This window comes from Oncorhynchus clarkii, chromosome 6, assembly GCF_045791955.1.
Source record: "Oncorhynchus clarkii lewisi isolate Uvic-CL-2024 chromosome 6, UVic_Ocla_1.0, whole genome shotgun sequence".
In the NCBI taxonomy this organism is placed as follows: Eukaryota; Metazoa; Chordata; class Actinopteri; order Salmoniformes; family Salmonidae; genus Oncorhynchus; species Oncorhynchus clarkii.
The window spans coordinates 72,238,343-72,259,761 of NC_092152.1; the positions used below are offsets into that span (position 1 = coordinate 72,238,343).

Consider the following 21,419-nt stretch of genomic DNA (forward strand, 5'->3'; position numbering starts at 1 on the left):
TGCCTGCTAACTCCTTCTGTCCACTGGCTCCTGCCGTGCCGTACGTAGTGCAAGAAGCTGAACATGAGGAGGTGAAGGTGGTAGCGGACAACCAGGCTCCTCGCTCAGCCAAAAAGGGCAAGGCATCGACCAGCTCCACCCCGCAGACAGGCAGCGGCAAGAAGGAGAGGAAGGGGAAGCACAAAGGTCAGGCTTGCTGCTGCTGCCTCCAGACAGACCGAGAGACAGACAGAGAGACAGACAGGCTACAGCAGCATGCATGGTCCTCTCTCTCTGTCTGTTGGTCAACTGTACAGCACGTCTCAGTCTGGCTCAGCTCTGTCTCCTACCGTGATGGAAATGAAACGATCCAATTGAAATCCTCAGGTTTTCAATGAGGATGAATTTTCATATTTTGTGCCAGAATGAAATGCACAATGTGAGAGTGTTGTGCAGAACAAGAGATACCACTTTGGTATCATGTAGAGTAAAACAGATTGCATGTGAAATTAGTTGCATGGCCACCAGACCACGTATTTGTCTCCCAATTGATCTCCTTTGATAGCTGTATTATATTGCTGTATTGTCTTAATGAGTTGAGCTCTAAAAAGTCCATGTTATTATGCCTCTTCCCCATGCTCCATCAGGCACCTGGCTGTATGCGTCTCATTCACACACTCATCCTTTCAAACCTCCTCAAGCTGGATTGGACTCAGTTCTGTTCATGTTTCGGTCTCTGGTGGCACATAGTGGCATTCTAAAGCTAATCAAGCTGCCCTTACAGAGAAGTGAAGCATGCACTCAGGTGCTAAGTCTGCCCAAAATCTAATCTAAGTAATGATGTTAGAGAAGTCGGTTCTCTCTGCCTGCCAAGTAAACACCTTAGTGGCTGCTGAAACGCTCCTTAGCCTTGATACAGACTTCATACGTAAGCAGCATGAATTAAAATGGAAGTGTGAAATTGTGCTCCCTCACTTTGATGTCTCTCTCAGCTTCTGAGCTTCAATAATCAAATCAGTATACTGTACAGTATACTGTATGTATTTTGGGCTCCTGAGTGGCGCAGCGGTCTAAGGCACTGCATCTCAGTGCTTGTGGCGTCACTACAGACACCCTGGTTCGATACCAGGCTGTACCAGAACCGGCCGTGATTGGGAGCCCCATAGTGCGGCACACAATTGGCCCAGCGTTATCCGAGTTTGACCGGTGTAGGCCGTCATTGTAAATAAGAATATGTTCTTAACTGACTTGCCAAGTTAAATTAAATCATTATTTTAAAAATAACATAAATTGCCAGTGGCTGTCTGAAATGCTTGTTTACGAGCCCTGCCCAACAATGCATATTTTTTTTTATTATTAAAAATAAAAAAAATACTAACACAAGATGAATAAGTGAACACACTAATGGGTCTAAACTCAGCAAACAAAAAAAGAAATGTGCCTTTTTCAGGACCCTGTCTTTCAAAGATAATTAGTAAAAATCAAAATAACTTCACAGATCTTCATTGTAAAGGGTTTAAACACTGTTTCCTATGCTTGTTCAATGAACCATAAACAATTAATGGACATGCACTTGTGGATGGTCGTCATGACACTAACAGCTTACAGACGGTAGGCAATTTAAGGTCACAGTTATGAAAACTTAGGACACTAAAGAGTTCTTTCTACTAACTCAGAAAAACACCAAAAGAAAGATGCCCAGGGTCCCTGCTCCTCTGTGTGAACATGCCTTAGGCATGCTGCAAGGAGGCATGAGGACTGCAGATGTGGCCAGGGCAGTAAATTGCAGTGTCTGTACTGTGAGACGCCTAGGACAGCGCTACAGGGAGACAGGATGGACAGCTGATCGTCCTCGCAGTGGCAGACCACGTGTAACAACCCCTGCACAGGATTGGTAATCCAAACATCACACCTGTGGGACAGGTACAGGATGGCAACAACAACTGCCTGAGTTACACCAGGAACGCAAAATCTCCCCATCAGTGCTCAAACTGTCTGCAATAGGCTTGACTGAGGGCTTGTCGGCCTGATGTAAGGCAGGTCCTCATCAGACATCACCAGCAACAACGTCGCTTTTGGGCACAAACCAACCGTCGCTAGACCAGACAAGACTGGCAGAAAAAGGCTCTTCACTGACAAGTCGCGGTCTTGTCTCACCAGGGGTGATGTTCGGATTCACCTTTATTGTCGAAGGAATGAGCGTTACACCGAGGCCTGTACTCTGGAGCGGGATCGATTTGGAGGTGGAGGGTCCGTCATGGTCTGTGGCGGTGTGTCACAGCATCATCGGACTGAGCTTGTTGTCATTACAGGCAACCTCAACGCTGTTGCTTTACAGGGAAAACCTCCTCCTCCCTCATGTGGTACCCTTCCTGCAGGCTCATCCTAACATGACCCTCCAACATGACAATGCCACCAGCCAAACTGCTTGGTCTGTGCGTGATTTCCTGCAAGACAGAAATGTCAGTGTTCTGCCATGGCCAGCGAAGAGCCCGGATCTCAATCCCATTGAGCACGTCTGGGACTTGTTGGACCGGAGGGTGAGGGCTAGGGCTATTCCACTTGCTCAGTTTATGTCGCAGTTGTTGAATCTTGTTATGTTCATACAAATATTTACATATTATATATTTGCTGAAAACAAACGTAGTTGACAGTGAGAGGACATTTCTTTTTTTGCTGAATTTATATATGGGGAGTACAAGTACCAGATCAATGTGCAGAGAGGTACGAGGTATTTTAAGTAGATATGTACATTAAGGCAGGATAAAGTGACTAGTCATCCGGATAGATGATGATGATAATAATAAGAGTAAAATAGAGAACAGAATAGCAGCAGCATATGATGAGTGTAAAAGTGTGTGTATGTGTGTGGGTTTTGTGTGAGTGTGTCAGTGTAGTGTGTGAATATAGTGTGTATACAGTACATAGATGTGAGTGTGCATAGAGTGGCTATTTAGCAGACGTATGGCTTGGGAGTAGAAGTTGTCTCGGAGCCTGTTGGTCTGAGAGCTGATGCTTTGGTACCGTTAGCCATAGACTGTTCACTCTGCTACCATCTGGCAAAGGTAGCTGGAGTCTTTGGCAATTTTTAGGGCTTTCCTCGGACACCGCCGGATATAGAGGTCCTGGATGGCAGAGAGCTCAGCCCTAGTGATGTACTGGGGTGTTCGCATCACCCTCTGCAGCGCTTCGCGGTCGAAGGCAGTGCATTTGCTATACCAAGCGGTGATGCAGCCAGTCAAGATGCTCTTGATGGTGCAATTATAGAACTCCTTGAAGATCTGAGGGCTCATACCAAATCTTTTCAGCTTCTTGAGTGGGAAGAGGCACTGTCATGCCCTCTTCACTGATGTGCGGGTGTGTGGACACCAAGGAAGTCCTTAGTGATGTGAAAGCCAAGGAACATGAAGCTCTCGACCTGCTACATTACAGCCTCGTCGATGTAGATGGGGGCGTGCTTTCCCCTCTGTCCTGTAGTTCATGATCAGCTCCTTGGTCTTACTGACGTTGAAGGAGAGGTTGTTGTCCTGGAACCATACTGCTAAGTCTGACCTCCCTGTAGGCTGTCTCATCGCCGTTGCTGACCAGGCCTACCACCTTTTGTGTCGTCAGCGAACTTGATGATGGTGTTGGAGTCGTGCGTGGCCACGCAGTCGAGGGTGAACAGGGAGTATAGGAGGGAACTAAGTGCACACCCCTAAGGGGCCCCCGTGTTGAGGGTCGACGTGGCAGAGGTGTTGTTGCCTACCCACACCACCTGGGGCCAGCCCGTCAGGAATTCCAGGATCCAGTTGCAGATGGAGGTGTTTAGTCCCCGGGTGCCCAGCTTGGTGATGAGCTTGGAGGGGAATATGATGTTGAACGCTGAGCTGTAGTCGATGAACAGCATTCTCACATAGTTATTTTCCCTCTTGTCCAGGTAGGATGGGGCAGTGTGAAGTGCAATTGAGATTGGAACCCTTTTTGCACTCTCTTTTGACTCATCACAACGCTGCTGCTACTGTTTATTTATCCTGTTGCCTAGTCCCTTCATCCCTAACTATATGTACATTTACCTCAATTACCCTGTACTATTGCACATCGACTCAGTACTGGGATTTTCACACAAGTCTTAGTGTTGTATTCCTCGAAGTGTGCATAAAAGGCATTTAGCTCATTTGGGCATTCTGCATCACTGGGCATCTCACTGGGTTTCCCTTTGTAATACATTATTGTCTGTAAGCCCTGCCACGTACGACAAGCATCAAAGTCGGTGTAATAGGATTCAACCCTTCTCCTATATTGTCCTTTTGCATGTTCGATGTCTCGTCCGAGGTCATACCGGGCTTTCTTGTATGCGTCTATGTCTGTGTCCCATTCCTTGTAAGCGGTAGCTCTAACCTTTAGCCCTGTGTGGATATTGCCTGTAATCCATGGTTTTTGGTTTTGATATGTACCTATAGTCACTGTGGGGACGACGTCATCTATGCACTTATTGAGGAAGCCTGTGACCGATGTGGTAAACTCCTCAATGCTACCGGATGAAACCTACGTATTCCAGCCGGTACTAGCAAAACAGTCTTGTAGCCTCGCGTCTGCTTCATCAAACCACTTTTGTATTGAGCATGTCACTGGTACTTCCTGTTTGAGCTTTTGTTTGTAAAAAAGGAAGCAGGAGAATAGAGTTGTGGTCAGATTTGCCGAAGTGAGGACAAGGGAGGGGCTTGTATGCGTAAAAAAAAGCGGTTTAGAGTTTTAGCGCGCCTTGTGTCGCAGAAGACGTGTTGATAAAATTGAGGTAGAGCTAGTGTCTCCTCTTCACTGTTGACATTGGGACTGGTGTTTTGCGGGTACTATTTAGTAAAGCTGCCAGTTGAGGACTTGTGAGGCGTCTGTTTCTCAAACTAGACACTCTAATGTACTTGTCCTCTTGCTCAGTTGTGCACCGGGGCCTCCCACTCCTCTTTCTATTCTGGTTAGAGCCAGTTTCCACTGTTCTGTGAAGGGAGTAGCATTGGACAAGATCTTCAGTGTCTTGGCAATTTCTTGCATGGAATAGCCTTCATTTCTCAGAACAAGAATAGACCGATGAGTTTCAGAAGAAAGGGCTTTGTTTCTGGCCATTTTGAGCCTGTAATTGAACCCACAAATGTTGATGCTCCAGATACTCAACTAGTCTAAAGCTAGTCTACTCAACTAGGCTGCTTCTTTAATCAGTACAACAGTTTTCAGCTGTGCAAACATAATTGCCAAAGGGTTTTCTAATGATCAATTAGCGTTTTAAAATGATCAAATTGGATTAGCTAACACAACGTGCCATTAGAACACAGGAGTGATGGTTGCTAATAATGGGCCTCTGTACCCCTATGTAGATATTCCATAAAAAATCTGCTGTTTCCAGCTACAATAGTCATTTACAACATTAACAATGTCTACACTGTATTTCTGATCAATTTGACGTTATTTAAAAAATAACACAATGTGCTTTTCTTTCAAAAACAAGGACATTTCTAAGTGACCCCAAACTTTTGAATGGTAGTGTAGGTAACATGGCTGTTTGTCATCTCAGGATGCTTTTGTAGTACTTACTCATCTGTTCAATGTTATTGTTTTGTCCTCCAATGTGATTCATTTAGGGCTAGTGATTATTCAGACCAGAGTCACGACGTCATTCAACACCGATATGACCCCTTTCTTCTTACGGAATGATGGCTTACCTCGTCGCACACATCTCTCTGAGATGAGGGTTGGCTGCGTCGCTAATGTCACACTAACAAAAGGCTGCAATCTCCCTCTGAAAGCAGCAGTAATTCTTGTGTAATCACAGTGTTAAAAAGACAGTCACTAATTCAGTTGGGAGCAATAAAACACTCTTTCAAAATGTGCGTTTTACCGGCCGTGATTTCATCTGGCTCATCTCATTTAATCGCTTGTTGCACTGCTATGGTGATGAGACAGAAGAGGATGAGGAAAAACAGTATGTCAGTGGCTTTGAAGCAGTAATGACCAGGAGGCCTCATTTATAACCGTTGTGTAAATTTGACACTAAATATCTGTGCATCATTTCTGAAAAGGCTATCCTAGTCAAAAAAATCCCCCAGATCCATTTTTTTTTTAACTATTATAGTCCAATAGAGAATTATTTTGGAACCTACCCTATAGGATTTTATTCTATAAATCCTATCGTAGAGGATTTTATGGGGTTCTAAAATATGATAGGGTTCAAAACGGGTTCTAAAATATGATAGTTTTTTGGGGGGGGGATTCCATCCTGTAGGATCCTAAAAGATAGAATCCCATAGGAGTCCAATAGGAATGGTTCCAAAATCTGATAGGATTTAACCATATTGTGGTGGTGTGTTTATCACTGGTGTGAGTAGGCAAAGAGATGGACATTGTGCTCCGGAGTGAAAATGTTCCTCAGTTTACTAGTCTTTAATCTTGATTACAGTTTAACATACAGTTGAAGTCAGAAGTTTACATACACCTTAGCCAAATACATTTAAACTCAGTTTTTCACAATTCCTGACATTTAATCCTAATAAAAATTAACTCTCTTAGGTCCGTTAGGATCACCACTTTATTTTAAGAATGTCTGAATAATAGTAGAGAGAATTATTTATTTCAGCTTTTTTTTATTTCATCACATTCCCAGTGGGTCAGAAGTTTACATACCCTCAATTAGTATTTGGTAGCATTACCTTTAAATTGTTTAACTTGGGTCAAACGTTTAGGGTAGCCTTCCACAAGCTTCCCACAATAAGTTGGGTGAATTTTGGCTAATTCCTCTTGACAGAGCTGGTGTAACTGAGTCAGGTTTGTAGGCCTCCTTGCTTGCACACACTTTCTATAGGATTGAGGTCAGGGCTTTGTGATGCCCACTCAAATACCTTGACTTTGTTGTCCTTAAGCCATTTTGCCACAACTTTGAAAGTATGCTTGGGGTCATTGTCCATTTGGAAGAACCATTTGTGACCAAGCTTTAACTTTAACTGATGTCTTGAGATGTTGCTTCAATATATCCACATAATTTTCCTCCCTCATGATGCCATCTATTTTGTGAAGTGCACCAGTCCCTCCTGCAGCAAAGCACCCCCACAACATGATGGTGCCACCCCTGTGCTTCACGATTGGGATGGTGATGGTCCTCCAAACATAACGATGGTCATTATGGCCAAAAAGTTATATTTTTGTTTCATCAGACCAGCGGACATTTCTCCAAAAAGTACGATCTTTGTCCCCATGTGCAGTTGCAAACCATAGTCTGGATTTTTTTATGGCGGTTTTGGAGCAGTGGCTTCTTAATTGCTGAGCGGCCTTTCAGGTTATGTTGCTATAGGACTTGTTTTACTGTGGATATCGATCATTTTGTACCTGTTTTCTCCAGCATCTTCACAAGGTCCTTTACTGTTGTTTTGGGATTGATTTGTACTTTTCGCACCAAAGTACGTTCATTTCTAGGAGACAGAACGTGTCTCCTTCCTGAGCGGTATTATGGCTGTTATGGTGTTTATACTTGTTTATACTTGCGTACTGTTGTTTGTACAGATGAAGGTGGTACCTTCAGGCGTTTGGAAATTGCTCCCAATGATGGACCAGACTTGTGGAGGTCTACAGTGTTTTTTTTCTGAGGTCTTGGCTGATTTCTTCTGATTTTCCCATGATGTCAAGCAAAGAGGCACTGAGTTTGAAGGTATGCCTTGAAATACATCCTCAGGTACACCTCCAATTGACTCAAATGATGTCAATTAGCTCATCAGAAGCTTCTAAAGCCATGACATCCTTTTCTGGAATTTTCCAAGCTGTTTAAAGGCACAGTCAACTTAGTGTATGTAAACTTCTGACCCACTGGAATTGTGATACAGTGAATTATAAGTGAAATAATCTGTCTGTAAATAATTGTTGGAAAAATTACTTGTGTCATGCACAAAGTAGATGCCCTAACTGTCTTGCCAAAACTATAGTTTGTTAACAAGAAATTTGTGGAGTGGTTGAAAAACGAGTTTTAATGACTCCAAACTAAGTGTATGTGTAACGTTTGTCGTTGGGAGAAAGAGAGGACCAAGGTGCAGCGTGGTAAGTATTCATATTCTCTTTTAATGAAAACTAATACTCAAACAAAAATAACAAAACACGAGAACGAAACCAAAACAGTCCTGAACGGTGAAATACAAACACAGAACAGAAAATAAACACCCACGAAACACAAGCGGGAAAAGGCTACCTAAGTATGATTCTCAATCGGAGACAACTAACGACACCTGCCTCTGATTGAGAACCATACCAGGCCAAACGTAAACACAACATAGAAAACGGAACATAGACAACCCACCCAACTCACTCCCTGACCATACTAAAACAAAGACAAATCAAAGAAACTAAGGTCAGAACGTGACAGTATGTAAACTTCCGACTTCAACTGTAAATGTTCAGGTTTCTGTGCCATATTTAGCTGTGAGACAAAGCTACATATTAGATTTTAGATTATTTGTGCTAATTTCCTGTATTAAGACCGTATGTTTTACTACATTAAAACAACCTCACGTTTCGACCACATGGAATTGAGGGTAATTACACATCCTTTTTACCTCAGATTAGACCGGGGGTCTTGGGACTTCGAATTCTACTATAATTTTCAAACTCAAATGGCAGACAATTTTTAAATGCTCTCTGTATGAAAGTCACTGGCCTCACACCAATCCATGTATTTATCACTCAAATAACAGCTAACCCTTGTTACTGTTGATATCCTATGGTGGGTCGTGATTTGTTGAAGTTTAATAACAAAGCAACTGATTTATTTCCTTCCCTGTTTCGGCATCCTCACAACCTCCATCCGACATTCTAGAATTTAGATGACCGTCCACAGCAAATTCTCTTCTAACCAGTGATATACAAGTGATTCTCAGATTCAGTGTGGCCTTTGAATAGTGTCAGTTTAAACCGTGCATACACTCCAAACATTTGCCCCTGCTCTGTTGATTTCAAATTGATATCGATATGACTGATCAACAAAATAGTGTTATTTATCTTTCTGCTTTGGCGACCCACTTTCAAAAAAATGCTACAATCCTAATTGTAGCTGGCTTGTCTTCTACAAGTTGTCCTCTAACCAGTGATATACATATTATTCCCAGATTCCGTGTTTTTTTTAGTAAGGTTAGTTTGAACAGGACGTGTAACCCGACTCCCCCCTCTCATCCTACTGATTTCAACGTGATATCAATATGAGGGATTGACAAATAAGTGTTGCGTTTCTCTTTCTGTTTTGGCCACACCCTCAAAGCAAAATGCATCACTACAAAATGTAACTGGTTGTCATCAGCAGGTTGACCTCTAACGAGTGATGTAAAAATGATTTCCAGTTTCCATGTGGTTTTTGAGTTGTGTTAGTTTCAACAGCGCACACAAACCTGATTTCTCCCCTAATCAATATGAGTGATTATTAGCCACTTGTCAAAACAACAGGGTGTTTGGTGCATATGCAGTTGATAAGGTGCTCGTTAAAATGAATAGAAGAAATATGACAAACATCTTATCCCCAGTTGCACAAAATACTTGACCATTTGCCTGCTTGCAATAGCAATACTTCAACCACTCGAAACTGTGCGTACACATGGTCTAAAGTTTGCAGGAAGGTGACCACATTCTCATGTCAAGTTAACTTTTGTATGAAGACTGGCATACGCATGTTTTGGGGTATATTATGTACATACGCACAGTTTATAAATGAGGCCCCCGACCACTCCATTCGTGTGAAAGGATTAGTAATCTGGTGCGTGATTGGCTGAGTCAGTAGCTGACTGTAGCAGCAGGGACATCATGTTCTGCCCTGTTACGCAGGCTAATTGAATGGCAAAGAAGCAGCGGAAGTCTTAAGAGTCATGCCGAAAATATACCACATCAACCCACAAAGGCGTTCAAAGCTGAATTTTACTGCATGACCCCTATTAACCAGGCAAATGTCATCTACTAGACTCCATTTACTTATACTGTAGTTTGAGTTTTTTCCAACAGATTTCCATTCATTCTCCATGTCATGTTTGCATGCATGTAATGTGTGAGTGTTGACACATAACAGTATGTTTGTGCATGATCTAATGCATGTGTGTTACTACTGTTACTGTACGACTATGGAGGTCTGACCCTGATGGGGCTGGTTGGGTGTGGTGGTGTGGCAGGACTCGATGGGCCGGCGTCCTTCCAGGAAGAGGGCCAGATCCAGATCATGACGGTGGGTCACTGGGCCGTGGAGGAGGGGAGTGAGGGAGATGCTGTGATCAGTGCTCAGCCACAGGGCAAGCAGGACCTGAGGGTCACCATGCTTAAGAAAGGTATCAATACATATAGGCCTATCCCTGGCCTCCAGCCTGATCTGTGTACATGTACAGTCCCTCTGTGGCTTCGATTGGTCTGAAACACAGGTCAGAGAGTGATTGGCACTTGTCCTCTCCAATCATGCAGTGATTGGTCTGAGATTATGAGATTGTGAGGACCTTGGATTTATTATACAGTAAGACCTGTTAAATACAGCTCTCCTTTCCCATGAGATCTTTGCCAACTCAACGATAACATCTAAACCAACTAAACAGTAACATCAAGCTTATTACATCATGAATAACACCTTACTGAAAATATCAACAGTACTCCACTTGTTTTGTCCCTCCTGGTAAATAGGTTTCCAGTTTCCACCACCTTTTGATAGCTGAAAACATACTGTACAGTGACAGATACGTCTTTCTTTAAAATTGTCATGGGCAACCAACCAATTCAGGAAGCAGCAGGTATGCTATGACCTGAGGCTTATGTTGTGATGCTTTTAGTGAGCACGCTACAGGTGTGTATTGGCAGCTTTTCATTGTTCTTTCCTGTTGGAGAGAGAGCCTTATACAGTTCAGACTCTGCCCAGAACACTAGAATGCCTTTAGACTTACAGTAGTGTATCCAAACCTCTCCATGAACTGATGTTTCAGAACAGGCTTATGTGTCTATGTTCCTGTGTGTTGTATCTTTGTGTACAGTGCTTGGTGTATGGTGCAGCATGCATTTACAGTTCTGTTGTTATTCAAACAGCATTACTAGGAGCACGACAATGTCATTACATTATGTATTTTCTGTTTGAAGGTATTTCTAGTAGTATGAACTTTGACGAAGAGGAGGATGACGAAGATGAAGTCAGTTCCAGTTCCTCTCAGCTCAACAGTAACACACGGCCAGGCTCTGCCACCAGCAAGAAGTCCTGCAAGGTACACTATCTGATGCTCTGTGGTCATCTATTGATTCCTGACTCTTGGATGGAGCTTTTACTTTACACACAGTGTGCACTAATGCACCCTCTATTTGTTTTGTTCCTCTGCTCAGCGGGGCTCAGCAATTAGTCAATTTGGGGAATGACGACAGAGCAGTTTTGTGTTTTGGGCTACATAATGCTCAACCTATTCCCCTTGTGTATCTTTGTTATTGTCATTTGAACTGTAGTTTGTTGATGCACGGAAGCAGCCCAGACATCTTCTGATGTGAATAGTTTTACCTAATGGAAATGGGACTTTTTTCCCTGGATCTCAGAACATAAGCAGTCTCATGAATCCATCTGAGAGGAAAAAGGGGAACTTTTGTATATCAAACTGCCTCTCCTAATCATGTCCTTGCTGAACTCTGTGGTAGCTGAATATAATATTCCTGTTGGAATGGCTTTTTATCATGCAGTTGACATACCCTGGCCCTTTGGCCCCCTGGCAGTTTTGAAATGCTATTTAAAATACCCCCCTGAAAAGACAAATGACAGTCCACAAAATGGCAGGCTACTAAGTCTTAGGTTAGCTTTGGTATTTCTGACTTGTCATCATCTGTCATATGCCAAAATAACTGCTGGTTATTATTTGTATGAATATTTTAAACCTGCAGGAAATGTGGTGTGAGAACAGGCTGTTTTTCTTTGCTGTTTCCTCTCCTGCCGTCTGACTCAGAGGTAGAGCTAGTCAGAGGAGGCGGTGGGCTGTGTAGTCTCCTGTGGTTCGAGGAGGTTGAGGGGAAGTGACTCCTTAGTGTACTGTGGGCTTTAGAGAGGCACCTGACATCAGGAGTGACATTAGAAGCTACCCTGAGCACCTGACCATGTCACCAAGCTGCTGAGACACAGTCTGTCTGTTACTATAAGTTTGGTTGTTAATCATGTCTCCTCGCTGCCTTGTCCTTCCATGTGGATCTAACCCCCTGTTGAAACCCAGATGGCGTCTACACAGCCTCATGGTTTTAAACACAACGTGCTAATGTAGTTTCAGTCCCCAATGGATGTTTTATAATAACCATTACCGTTTTATAATGGAAGGGAAGCAGAACAGCCGTAGGTCCGGTAATCTGATGTTTTGAACATGGTGTGGGCTGATGTGCTGTCTATCTCTGTCCCTCAGGAGGCAGCCTCAGCGTCCACCCCTCCCATCAGTGAGCCGGCCATCGACGTGGACGACCTGGAAGAGTTCACCCTGAGACCAGCCCCTCAGGGGATCACGGTGAAATGCAGGATCACCAGAGACAAGAAGGGCATGGACCGAGGCATGTACCCTACCTACTACCTCCACCTGGAGAGGGAGGATGGGAAGAAGGTGAGTGTGGAGCAGAAGGATAAATACTTATCACACTGACAGAACGCAAAGTGTGACCCTTTAGGGCAGGGCTGTTCAATGTCGGTCCTGGATGGCCAAAAAACGACTGCTTTTCATCCTCTCCTTCTAATAAGGGACTGATTATAGACCTAGGACACCAGGTGAGTGCAAAACAAAAATCACAAGTGTTTCTGCCACCCAGGACCAGAATTGAACAGCACTGCTTTGGGGCCACCATCCATCCTGACAGTACTTGGCCTATGAACAAAAACTACACTATGAATTAACATGACCAATCATCCGTGACAGGCTGTGAAAGGAGTCCATGCTTTGATTGTTTAGTGGAGCTGGTTAGATGAGGCTAATTTAGATGTTGCAGGCTCATGTCCCAGGGCTTATTGATGATGGTGTTGTTTCTGATGAAGTTGCTTTGCTAATTGGATTTGTTCTTGCCATAGGTGTTCCTGTTAGCTGGAAGGAAGAGAAAGAAGAGCAAAACATCTAATTACCTCATCTCGATCGATCCCACTGATCTGTCTCGAGGGGGGGAGAGTTTCATCGGGAAGCTGAGGTGAGTGAGTCTGCTGCTGTTTCTTCTGACCACTGGGCTGCAGCTGCCATTTTCACAATAAAGAGCCCATCGTTATGGGAAATCCAGGTTACCTTCCAAGAAACTGTGGAAGATGGTTGTTTCTCTTTCAGACTGTAGGCCTATGGGCAGAGGTATTACAACAATGTAGAGTAGAGCAAGCTACTGAGTGCATGCTCATACTTATCTGTCAACTCCATGGCATTCTCTAACCTTAAATATATGTTATGCAAGAAGGACGTTTGCCTTTTTGGAGTAGCTAAATGAATGTGCTGTTTGATATATGCTGTAATGAATTAGGGGATATGCAGGCCCACACCTGGCTGCTCTCTTCGAGAAGACAAAGTAATTGGATTCATTACTTCCGTTTGAGCGCTCATTGTTGGGATGAGGAAGCAACACCTGCGTGTTGGCGGCCAGGGTTGATTTAAAACAAGGACACAGAGACCCTGTGGGCACACTGGAGAGGGGAGAGGGGCACTGCTGCAGCCTACACACCCTGGCAGACACTTCCTAAAAGGATGTATGGGTGGGTCTGCACTGACTACAGTATGTCTACAGTGGCTTGCGAAAGTTTTCACCCCCCATGGCAATTTTCCTATCTTACTACCTGGAATTAAAATGGATTTTGGGAGGGTTTGTATCATTTGATTAAAAATCCTACAATGTGATTTTCTGGATTTTCTTTTCTTCTCATTTTGTCTGTCATAGTTGAAGTGTACCTATGATGAAAATTACAGGCCTCTCTCATCTTTTTAAGTGGGAGAACTTGCACAATTGGTGGCTGACTAAATACTTTTCTGCCCCACCATATCCTTTTGAGCCTGGTGAAGTTATTAATTACACTTTGGATTGTGTATCAATACACTGAGTCACTACAAAGATACATGCATTCTTCCTAACTCGGTTGCCGGACAAGAAGGAAACCGCACATGGATTTCACCATGAGGCCAATGGTGACTTTAAAACAGTTACAGAAATGAATGGTTGTGATAGAACTCAGGATGGATCAATAACATTGTAGTTACTCGACAATACTAACTTAAATGACAGAGTGAAAAGAAGGAAGCCTGTACAGAATAAAAATATTCCAAAACATGCATCCTGTTTGCAGTAAAGAACTAAAGTAAAACAAGAAAATTGGCAAAGAAATGTACATTATGTCCTGAATACAAAGCGTTATGTTTGGGGCAAGTCCAACACAGCACATCACTGAGTACCACTCTTCATACTTTCAAGCATGGTGGTGTCTGAATCATTTTATGGGTATGCTTGTTATTGACAAGGACTAGGGAGTTTTTGAGGATAAAAAGATGTGGAATAGAGCTAAGCTCAGGCAAAATCCTTTTACTCTGCTTTCCAACAGACACTGGGAGACAAATTCACCTTTCAGCAGGACAACAACCTAAAACACAAGGCCAAATATACACACGGAGTTACTTACCAAGACAACATTGAATGTTCCTGAGTGGCCAAGTTACAGTTTTGACTTAAATTGGGTTGAAATCTGTGGCAAGACTTGAAAATGGCTGTCTAGCAATGATTAACAACCAACTTTAGCTTGAAGATTTTTTTTTTATGTGTAAATATTGTATAATCCAGGTGTGCAAATCTCATCTGTAATCACTGCCAAAGGTGATTCTAACTAATTAGATATTTCTGTATTTTATTTGCAAAACATTTGCAAAAAAATCTGAAAACATTTTTACTTTGACATCAAATCAAATGTATTTATATAGCCCTTCGTACATCATACGAAGAAGAAACCTAGAGAGGAACCAGGCTATGAGGGGTGGCCAGTCCTCTTCTGGCTGTGCCGGGTGGAGATCATGGGGTATTGTGTGTAGATGGGTGAGAAAGAAAGATAAACAAAACAAAATATGGAGTGAGTAAAGGGGTATGAGTACGTACTTTCTGTGACCAGATTTCACTGTGAGGGCTTATGTCAAATTTAACATATTTGTTTTCTAATGAGCTCTTTTTATGCCCATTCAGGATCGTTCACACGCTCTTAAGACTTAGCCCCACCCATCTCTTTTCACAGAATTTACATGTAAACTCAAGGCCAGCAATCCTCAGCATGGTTGACCCTCCAATATCTCAATCAATCATGGCTAGCAAGGAAGGATCCTGTCATTCTTATTTTTTAATTTTTTATTTAACCTTTATTTAACTAGGCAAGTCAGTTAAGAACAAATTCTATATAGCTCAGGGCTTTCTCCATAATCAATTTTTTTTATTCATATTTACGGCTCCCGTACAAGTTTTTGATTAAGGCACATGAAAGTTCACATGTTCAAAAGGCATTTGTGCAAAAAAACTCAACAAATATATTAAAACGGCCCTGCTGTGAAGTAGGAACTAGCCTCAAATGCCCCCGATCCTGTAACCAGTCACATATTGTCTGGGCCTGCTTACTGTCTGTGTTAGTATAGAATAGTGCCGGGGCTCCAGGCTTTGATTTCCAGGAAGGCAGTGACATCAGGGCTCCTTAGAGATAGCATCAGCTCTGCCACAGCACAGTGGCTCCACAGAGAGAGCCCCCCAGGTAGTCTAATCAAACATGGCTTGGCCACGCGCTTCATTAATCTGGTGTACTGGCTGCTTCTGCTGGTCGATAGGCTACGCTCCCCTCCACGCCTCTCGTCCCTCTCGGTCCTCACGCCTCTATCATCACAGTAACACTTGACTGATGGAGAGCTGGATTGAGATGAGCAGCTGACCTTTCACCTGCCACTTGTGAGAGTCATGGACAGGCCGCATAAATGAGCTCCTGACTTTTCAATTGACCTTTAAGAGCCGTCCAATCCGCCATTAGGGGCTCCAGTTGTGATTGAGGTAAAGGGATTAACAGAGATATGAGCCATTATTCAACCTAGCTGTGCAGACATCTCATCTAACCCTCTCCAACTGTTTATAGCCATACAATTATTTATTTTCACAGCTAATAACGAAATAATACTGTTTTAATTCATAAATTCAATTTACAATGGCAATAGTATAAATACCATGATTGCATGTACTGTAAGATATCATAAATACTAATTGTAATTTGAAATAATGAGATGGTGACTTTTGAATGACTGGTAAACGGTTGAGTCATTAAAGACGATGATGATGATGATGATGATGATGTAAACCATTTACATTGATTGTGCATCATGGGCTGGATACAAATGTATTGTTTTCTTAAGGTTGATTAGCGTAGCCTTTTTCCTGCTCATTGAGTCTGATGGTAGGATGGGCTCCAGGAGGTGGCTGATTAGGGATAATGGCCACTGCCTTCATCTGTCTCAATGGCTCCTTGTCCCTTTAGTATGGCATGGCATACTCTCCCAGTCCCTCTGTATCCTCAGTGTGTTTTCTCTTCTCTACAGGTCCAACCTCATGGGAACCAAGTTTACAGTGTATGACAGTGGACAGAACCCTGGGAAGACCACCTCCAGCCTAGAGGCTACTAACCTGCGGCAGGAGCTGGCAGCTGTCTGCTATGTGAGTCCTCCTGTTGTCTATTACCCAGATACAAACAGGAAAACATTGAGCTACTCTCAGGCCCATAGCTAATTAGCGTTGCCTTAGTCTGGGGGAGACATGGACGTGTCAGACACAAGTAAGAGAGGAGAGGCAAGCAAGGTCAAATACATACAGAGACCGCACACAGAGCACTACTCTCAGGCATTAGGACCAGCCCCCGTAGCCCCTTAATAACAGTGCCTTCATCTGGGGAGACATCAGTGTGTCAGACACAAATAATAGCAAATGAAAGATAAGAGGCAAACCTGGATGAATACATACAATATCGTGGGGTTAGTAGGCACAGCCACAGAGCATTAGTGTTGGAACATGGGGACACCTGGTGCTCACAATTTTAATGGCAACGGTTTTGACCTGATACATTATCAACAAGGACTCATACTGTGGTTGACAGACTGGACCATAATATAAGTCCACTATACTTATTTTTCAGGAAACCAATGTTTTAGGGTTCAAAGGACCTCGTAAAATGAGTGTCATCATTCCTGGAATGAACATGGACCATGAGAGAGTCGCCATCTGCCCACGGAATGTAAGTCAACAAAAATATTCCTCAATGTAGGTAGAGTATGTTAGGGGCTGGTAGTGTGGTTTCAGTTGGTTGCCTTGAGTAATGGTTTACCTGTCTGTGACTTATTCTCGCCACTCAGGACCATGAGTCTTTACTGGCGCGGTGGCAGAATAAGAGCACAGAGAGCGTGATCGAGCTTCACAACAAGACCCCCGTGTGGAACGACGACACTCAGTCCTACGTTCTCAACTTCCACGGCAGAGTCACTCAGGCCTCAGTCAAGAATTTCCAGATCATCCACGACAATGACCGTGAGCTCTCCAGATTCTTACTGCCTCCATGTCATATACTTTCTGCATCCTATTCCCTACTGATGAAAAAGTGGTGCACTATATAGGGCAGAGATGGGAAACCGGCGGCGCGGCCCCCCTTTTGAAGGCCCTCTGATCAGTCGGGGTCTCAACTTACTGTTGCAGGTTAGAACAGTAGAAAACACAAGGTGTCATTTTGAAATGTGGTTGTGCATCCGCAGTTTTTCTCTTCTTATGTCAGTCACTGATAGTCAGTCAATTAGTCCATGTCCCCAATTTTTTTTTGATTGCTAAGTTAGTTTTGCGGCCAGCTATTGAATTATCAGCTGGAGGGCCCGCATTGATTTTGTTAGTCAGTCTCACTCAAATATCATATTAAAAACTGCAAACATTTCTCTCCACCCTATGGCAAACTGTGTAGAATTGCATGAAATGAACTATAAAATGTAAAAATGATCTATTTTGTGGCCCCCAACCCCATCGAAATGTCCATCCCTGAAATAGGGAATAGGGTGCCATTTGGTATACAGGCAAAGTACAGAGCACAGTGCAAAGATAGCAGCAGGCCTGTGTGTATTAACACACACACTAATCTCTCAAGTTATCCTATATTTATGTCATTCTCTGAATCTGGCATACCGGTTTTTATTCTGCATATTTTTACTTATTCAAGAAACATCTTTTCACTCCCTTCTTTTAAAGTGATATTTTTTTAAGTCTGCACCTGCTTTAACATCTGCTAATCTGTGTACGCCAAATAAATCAAATAAACTTTTATTTGAGTAATGATTAGTTTATATTGTTTTACTTAACTAAAAACCCACATTTATCAAGTTATCACTTCTTCGTTTTCTGTTTCTTCCTCACCCCTTTAGCGGACTACATTGTGATGCAGTTTGGGCGGGTTGCGGAAGATGTATTCACCATGGACTATAACTACCCTATGTGTGCCCTCCAAGCCTTCGCCATTGCTCTCTCCAGCTTTGACAGCAAGCTGGCCTGTGAGTAGCAGCCACCCTCAGTCCTTTCCCTCCTGAGAAGCTACCTGCTCCAAACTGAAGGCCTACTCATGGGCCTCCATTAGTCCATCAGTCCCCTCACCAAGGGCTTCAGTTAATCCCGGGTCATCATGGGGACCCAACACTGTCCAAGAATCCCCCCTGGAATTTGCTTAAGCCGAGGATGGTGTGGAGGCACAAACTGTCTGCAAGTGTGTCTGTGAGTGTGTGTATGTGTTCTGGTGCTCCTTAGGAACCCTTCCAGTCTCTATTCTGGATAAGGATATGTCAATCAGTGGACAGGACAAGCACAAAGACTAACCCACTCTTGCATCTTAAGGCTCATTTTAATAGATCATGTTTTAAATTAAATATGTAACAATGAATCTTGTTACTTTATGTATCCGTTGTGGAATTCTAACATTTATTTAATCATGAATTACTTTTCAATGAATAACATTTATTGCAACAACAAAAAAACAAACAACTGTTCATCTTCATGTTGAATTGGTTGAAGGAGTTTCATCGTAGTAATTAACCCCCACATGCCATCTTTAACTTATTCAATATTGGACTGGAAACCATTAGGTTACAAATTAGGAGCCATTCAAGATTGAAAACGTAATTCAAAAGATAAAGCTCCTAACAAATAACACTTTAACTTCATAACTGTCACTAATATTACTCATTTGAACATCACATTCACATCCATGTATGTGTTTATATTGTTATTTATGTATTTATACATATCCACGACACAGGTAACTGCCAAAATAAAGGAAACACCAACATAAAGCATCTTAATAAGGGGTTGGGTCACCACGAGCTGCCAGAACAGCTTCAAAGCACCTTGATATAGATTCTACAAGAATCTGGAACTATACTGGAGGGATGCGACACCATTCTTCCACGAGAAATTCCATAGTTTTATGTTTTGTTTATGGTGGTAGAAAACGCTGTCTCAGGCGCCGCTCCAGAATCTCCCATAAGGGTTCAATTGGGTTGAGATCTGGTGACTGAGAGACACACCCTTTTAAAACCCCCATGCTCCTTTGAGACCCCTCCTTCAGATAAACTGAGATCTCTTCTTCTAGCCATGGTAGCCAAAATAATGGGTAACTGGGCATTTTATACATGACCCTAAGAATGATGGGATGTTAATTGCTTAATTAACTGAGGAACCACACCTGTGTGGAAGCACCTGCTTTCAATATACTTTGTATCCCTAATTTACTCATGCTTTCTTTATTCTGGCAGTTACCTGTATGTTGTTCTTAAGTGTGTCAATATCCTTAGTTTACACTCATTGAATCTTTGTTTTTGAGCTTCAAGCACACAACTTGATTGAAGGGAATATCTGTCATACCTACACATAGGATAAAAACAGATAGTTAATCAATTGGACATGAACAGACCAGGTCAAATCAAGGGCATGACACAGTCTGTGCATCTTGTAAAACATCATATCACACGATCAAGTATGAGAATGTATAGGATGGTGCACTTTAACGACGTTTACAGTGTATGTGAAGTAGCTGTACATATTGTGCCTTTGGAGAAAAAAAAACTAATTTTATGCTTTATCAGATGTTCTTCTCTTTCTGGGACGGGACTTTGTAATGCACCTGACCTGTCTGAGCCTGGGTTTCTGCCTGCTTCCTCTCCCACCCTCTACTAGAAAAACACTTATTGAGGTGACGGGATTTGGTCCCTTTTCTATTTGGTTAGATCTGATTGTAATTTTCAGATGATGAAGTCACTAAAGTCAGGGTGTTTTTATATGCCCCTACTGTAAATTCTCAACTCCCTGAATAAAATATGATTTACTAATTTGTCCCCAGGAATCTTAATAAATTATATTCAGTAATATAATGTACAGAATCTTGTATTGGCACAAGACCATGGGCATTTTGATTTGCAGATGCACTCATATCTTCATCTGACATTATCAGATGAAGGTTATCAGTTCATACGTTATCAGAGACCAAACCCCTCAGATATGGCAAGGATAGTAGCAGGCCTGCGTGTATTAACACACAATCTCTCATGTTATCCTATATTGAGTTTTATTCTCCATATTTTTAGTTATTCAAATTCTTAAGTCACTTCTTTAAAAAATATTTTTTTAGGGGGACTTTATTGAACAGAGAGGATGACAGTGGGGAAAGAGAGAGGTTGTGTCAAAGGGCAGTAGGCTGGATTCAAACCTATGCTGATAATGTAAAAATGTGCTGGAGGCTGCAACATTACCATTAGACCACCTGGCCACTCTCCACATTTGAGAGGCAAAAACATTTCACAAAATATATGAAACTATTTTATATTTTATGGATATTAACTGTAAAATGAAGGCAAACAACAATCTCCGAGGCAGCTCAATGCAAGTTATGAAAAAGGGTCTTTAATCAACCATGATATTCCTGTTTCTTAGTGATGTGTTCTAACTCTTCTGAATTTTTAGGCAAACTGCTGAGATCCTTGCAGAAAAAATACTGTGCTTTTCATATCACGTTTCTTTGTGTCTAAGAAACAAGGCCCTTTCATTCTATGAGTGTGTATAGTACTGGTTCACTGTAATGTAAAATGTGTACATTGTTCAATATACAGTGTTTGTAAACACACAGTTCTGATTATGAAAAAAATAAAAAACACCAATGAGTCAAACCTGTCATTAGTCAAACAAGTCACATGCACCCACAGCACTATGTACAGTGCCTTGCAAAAGTATTCGGCCCCCTTGAACTTTGCGACCTTTTGCCACATTTCAGGCTTCAAACAAAGATATAAAACTGTATTTTTTTGAAGAATCAACAACAAGTGGGACACAATCATGAAGTGGAACGACATTTATTGGATATTTCTAACTTTTTTAACAAATCAAAAACTGAAACTGCCACCACCATGTTTGACAGTGGG

At 42.4% G+C, this 21,419-nt stretch overlaps 1 protein-coding gene across 3 annotated transcripts in view; it reads left to right on the forward strand.

Moving 5' to 3' along the window:
• The window catches only part of LOC139411571 (tubby protein homolog), a 125,051-nt gene extending 103,884 nt beyond the window's left edge, over nt 1-21,167 (forward strand). Inside the window, exons 4-12 of one of the 3 annotated variants that reach the window (XM_071158105.1) lie at nt 49-186; nt 10,140-10,292; nt 11,083-11,204; nt 12,369-12,560; nt 13,019-13,131; nt 16,527-16,641; nt 17,117-17,215; nt 17,334-17,505; nt 18,381-18,684. In XM_071158105.1, coding sequence (XP_071014206.1) covers nt 49-186; nt 10,140-10,292; nt 11,083-11,204; nt 12,369-12,560; nt 13,019-13,131; nt 16,527-16,641; nt 17,117-17,215; nt 17,334-17,505; nt 18,381-18,514 — 1,238 coding nt within the window. In that variant the 3' untranslated portion in view covers nt 18,515-18,684. Of the gene's footprint in view, nt 1-48; nt 187-10,139; nt 10,293-11,082; nt 11,205-12,368; nt 12,561-13,018; nt 13,132-16,526; nt 16,642-17,116; nt 17,216-17,333; nt 17,506-18,380 lie in introns of all 3 variants that reach the window. The other 2 variants (XM_071158106.1, XM_071158107.1) reach the window with 2 other exon arrangements.
• Nucleotides 21,168-21,419: the final 252 nt, after the last annotated feature.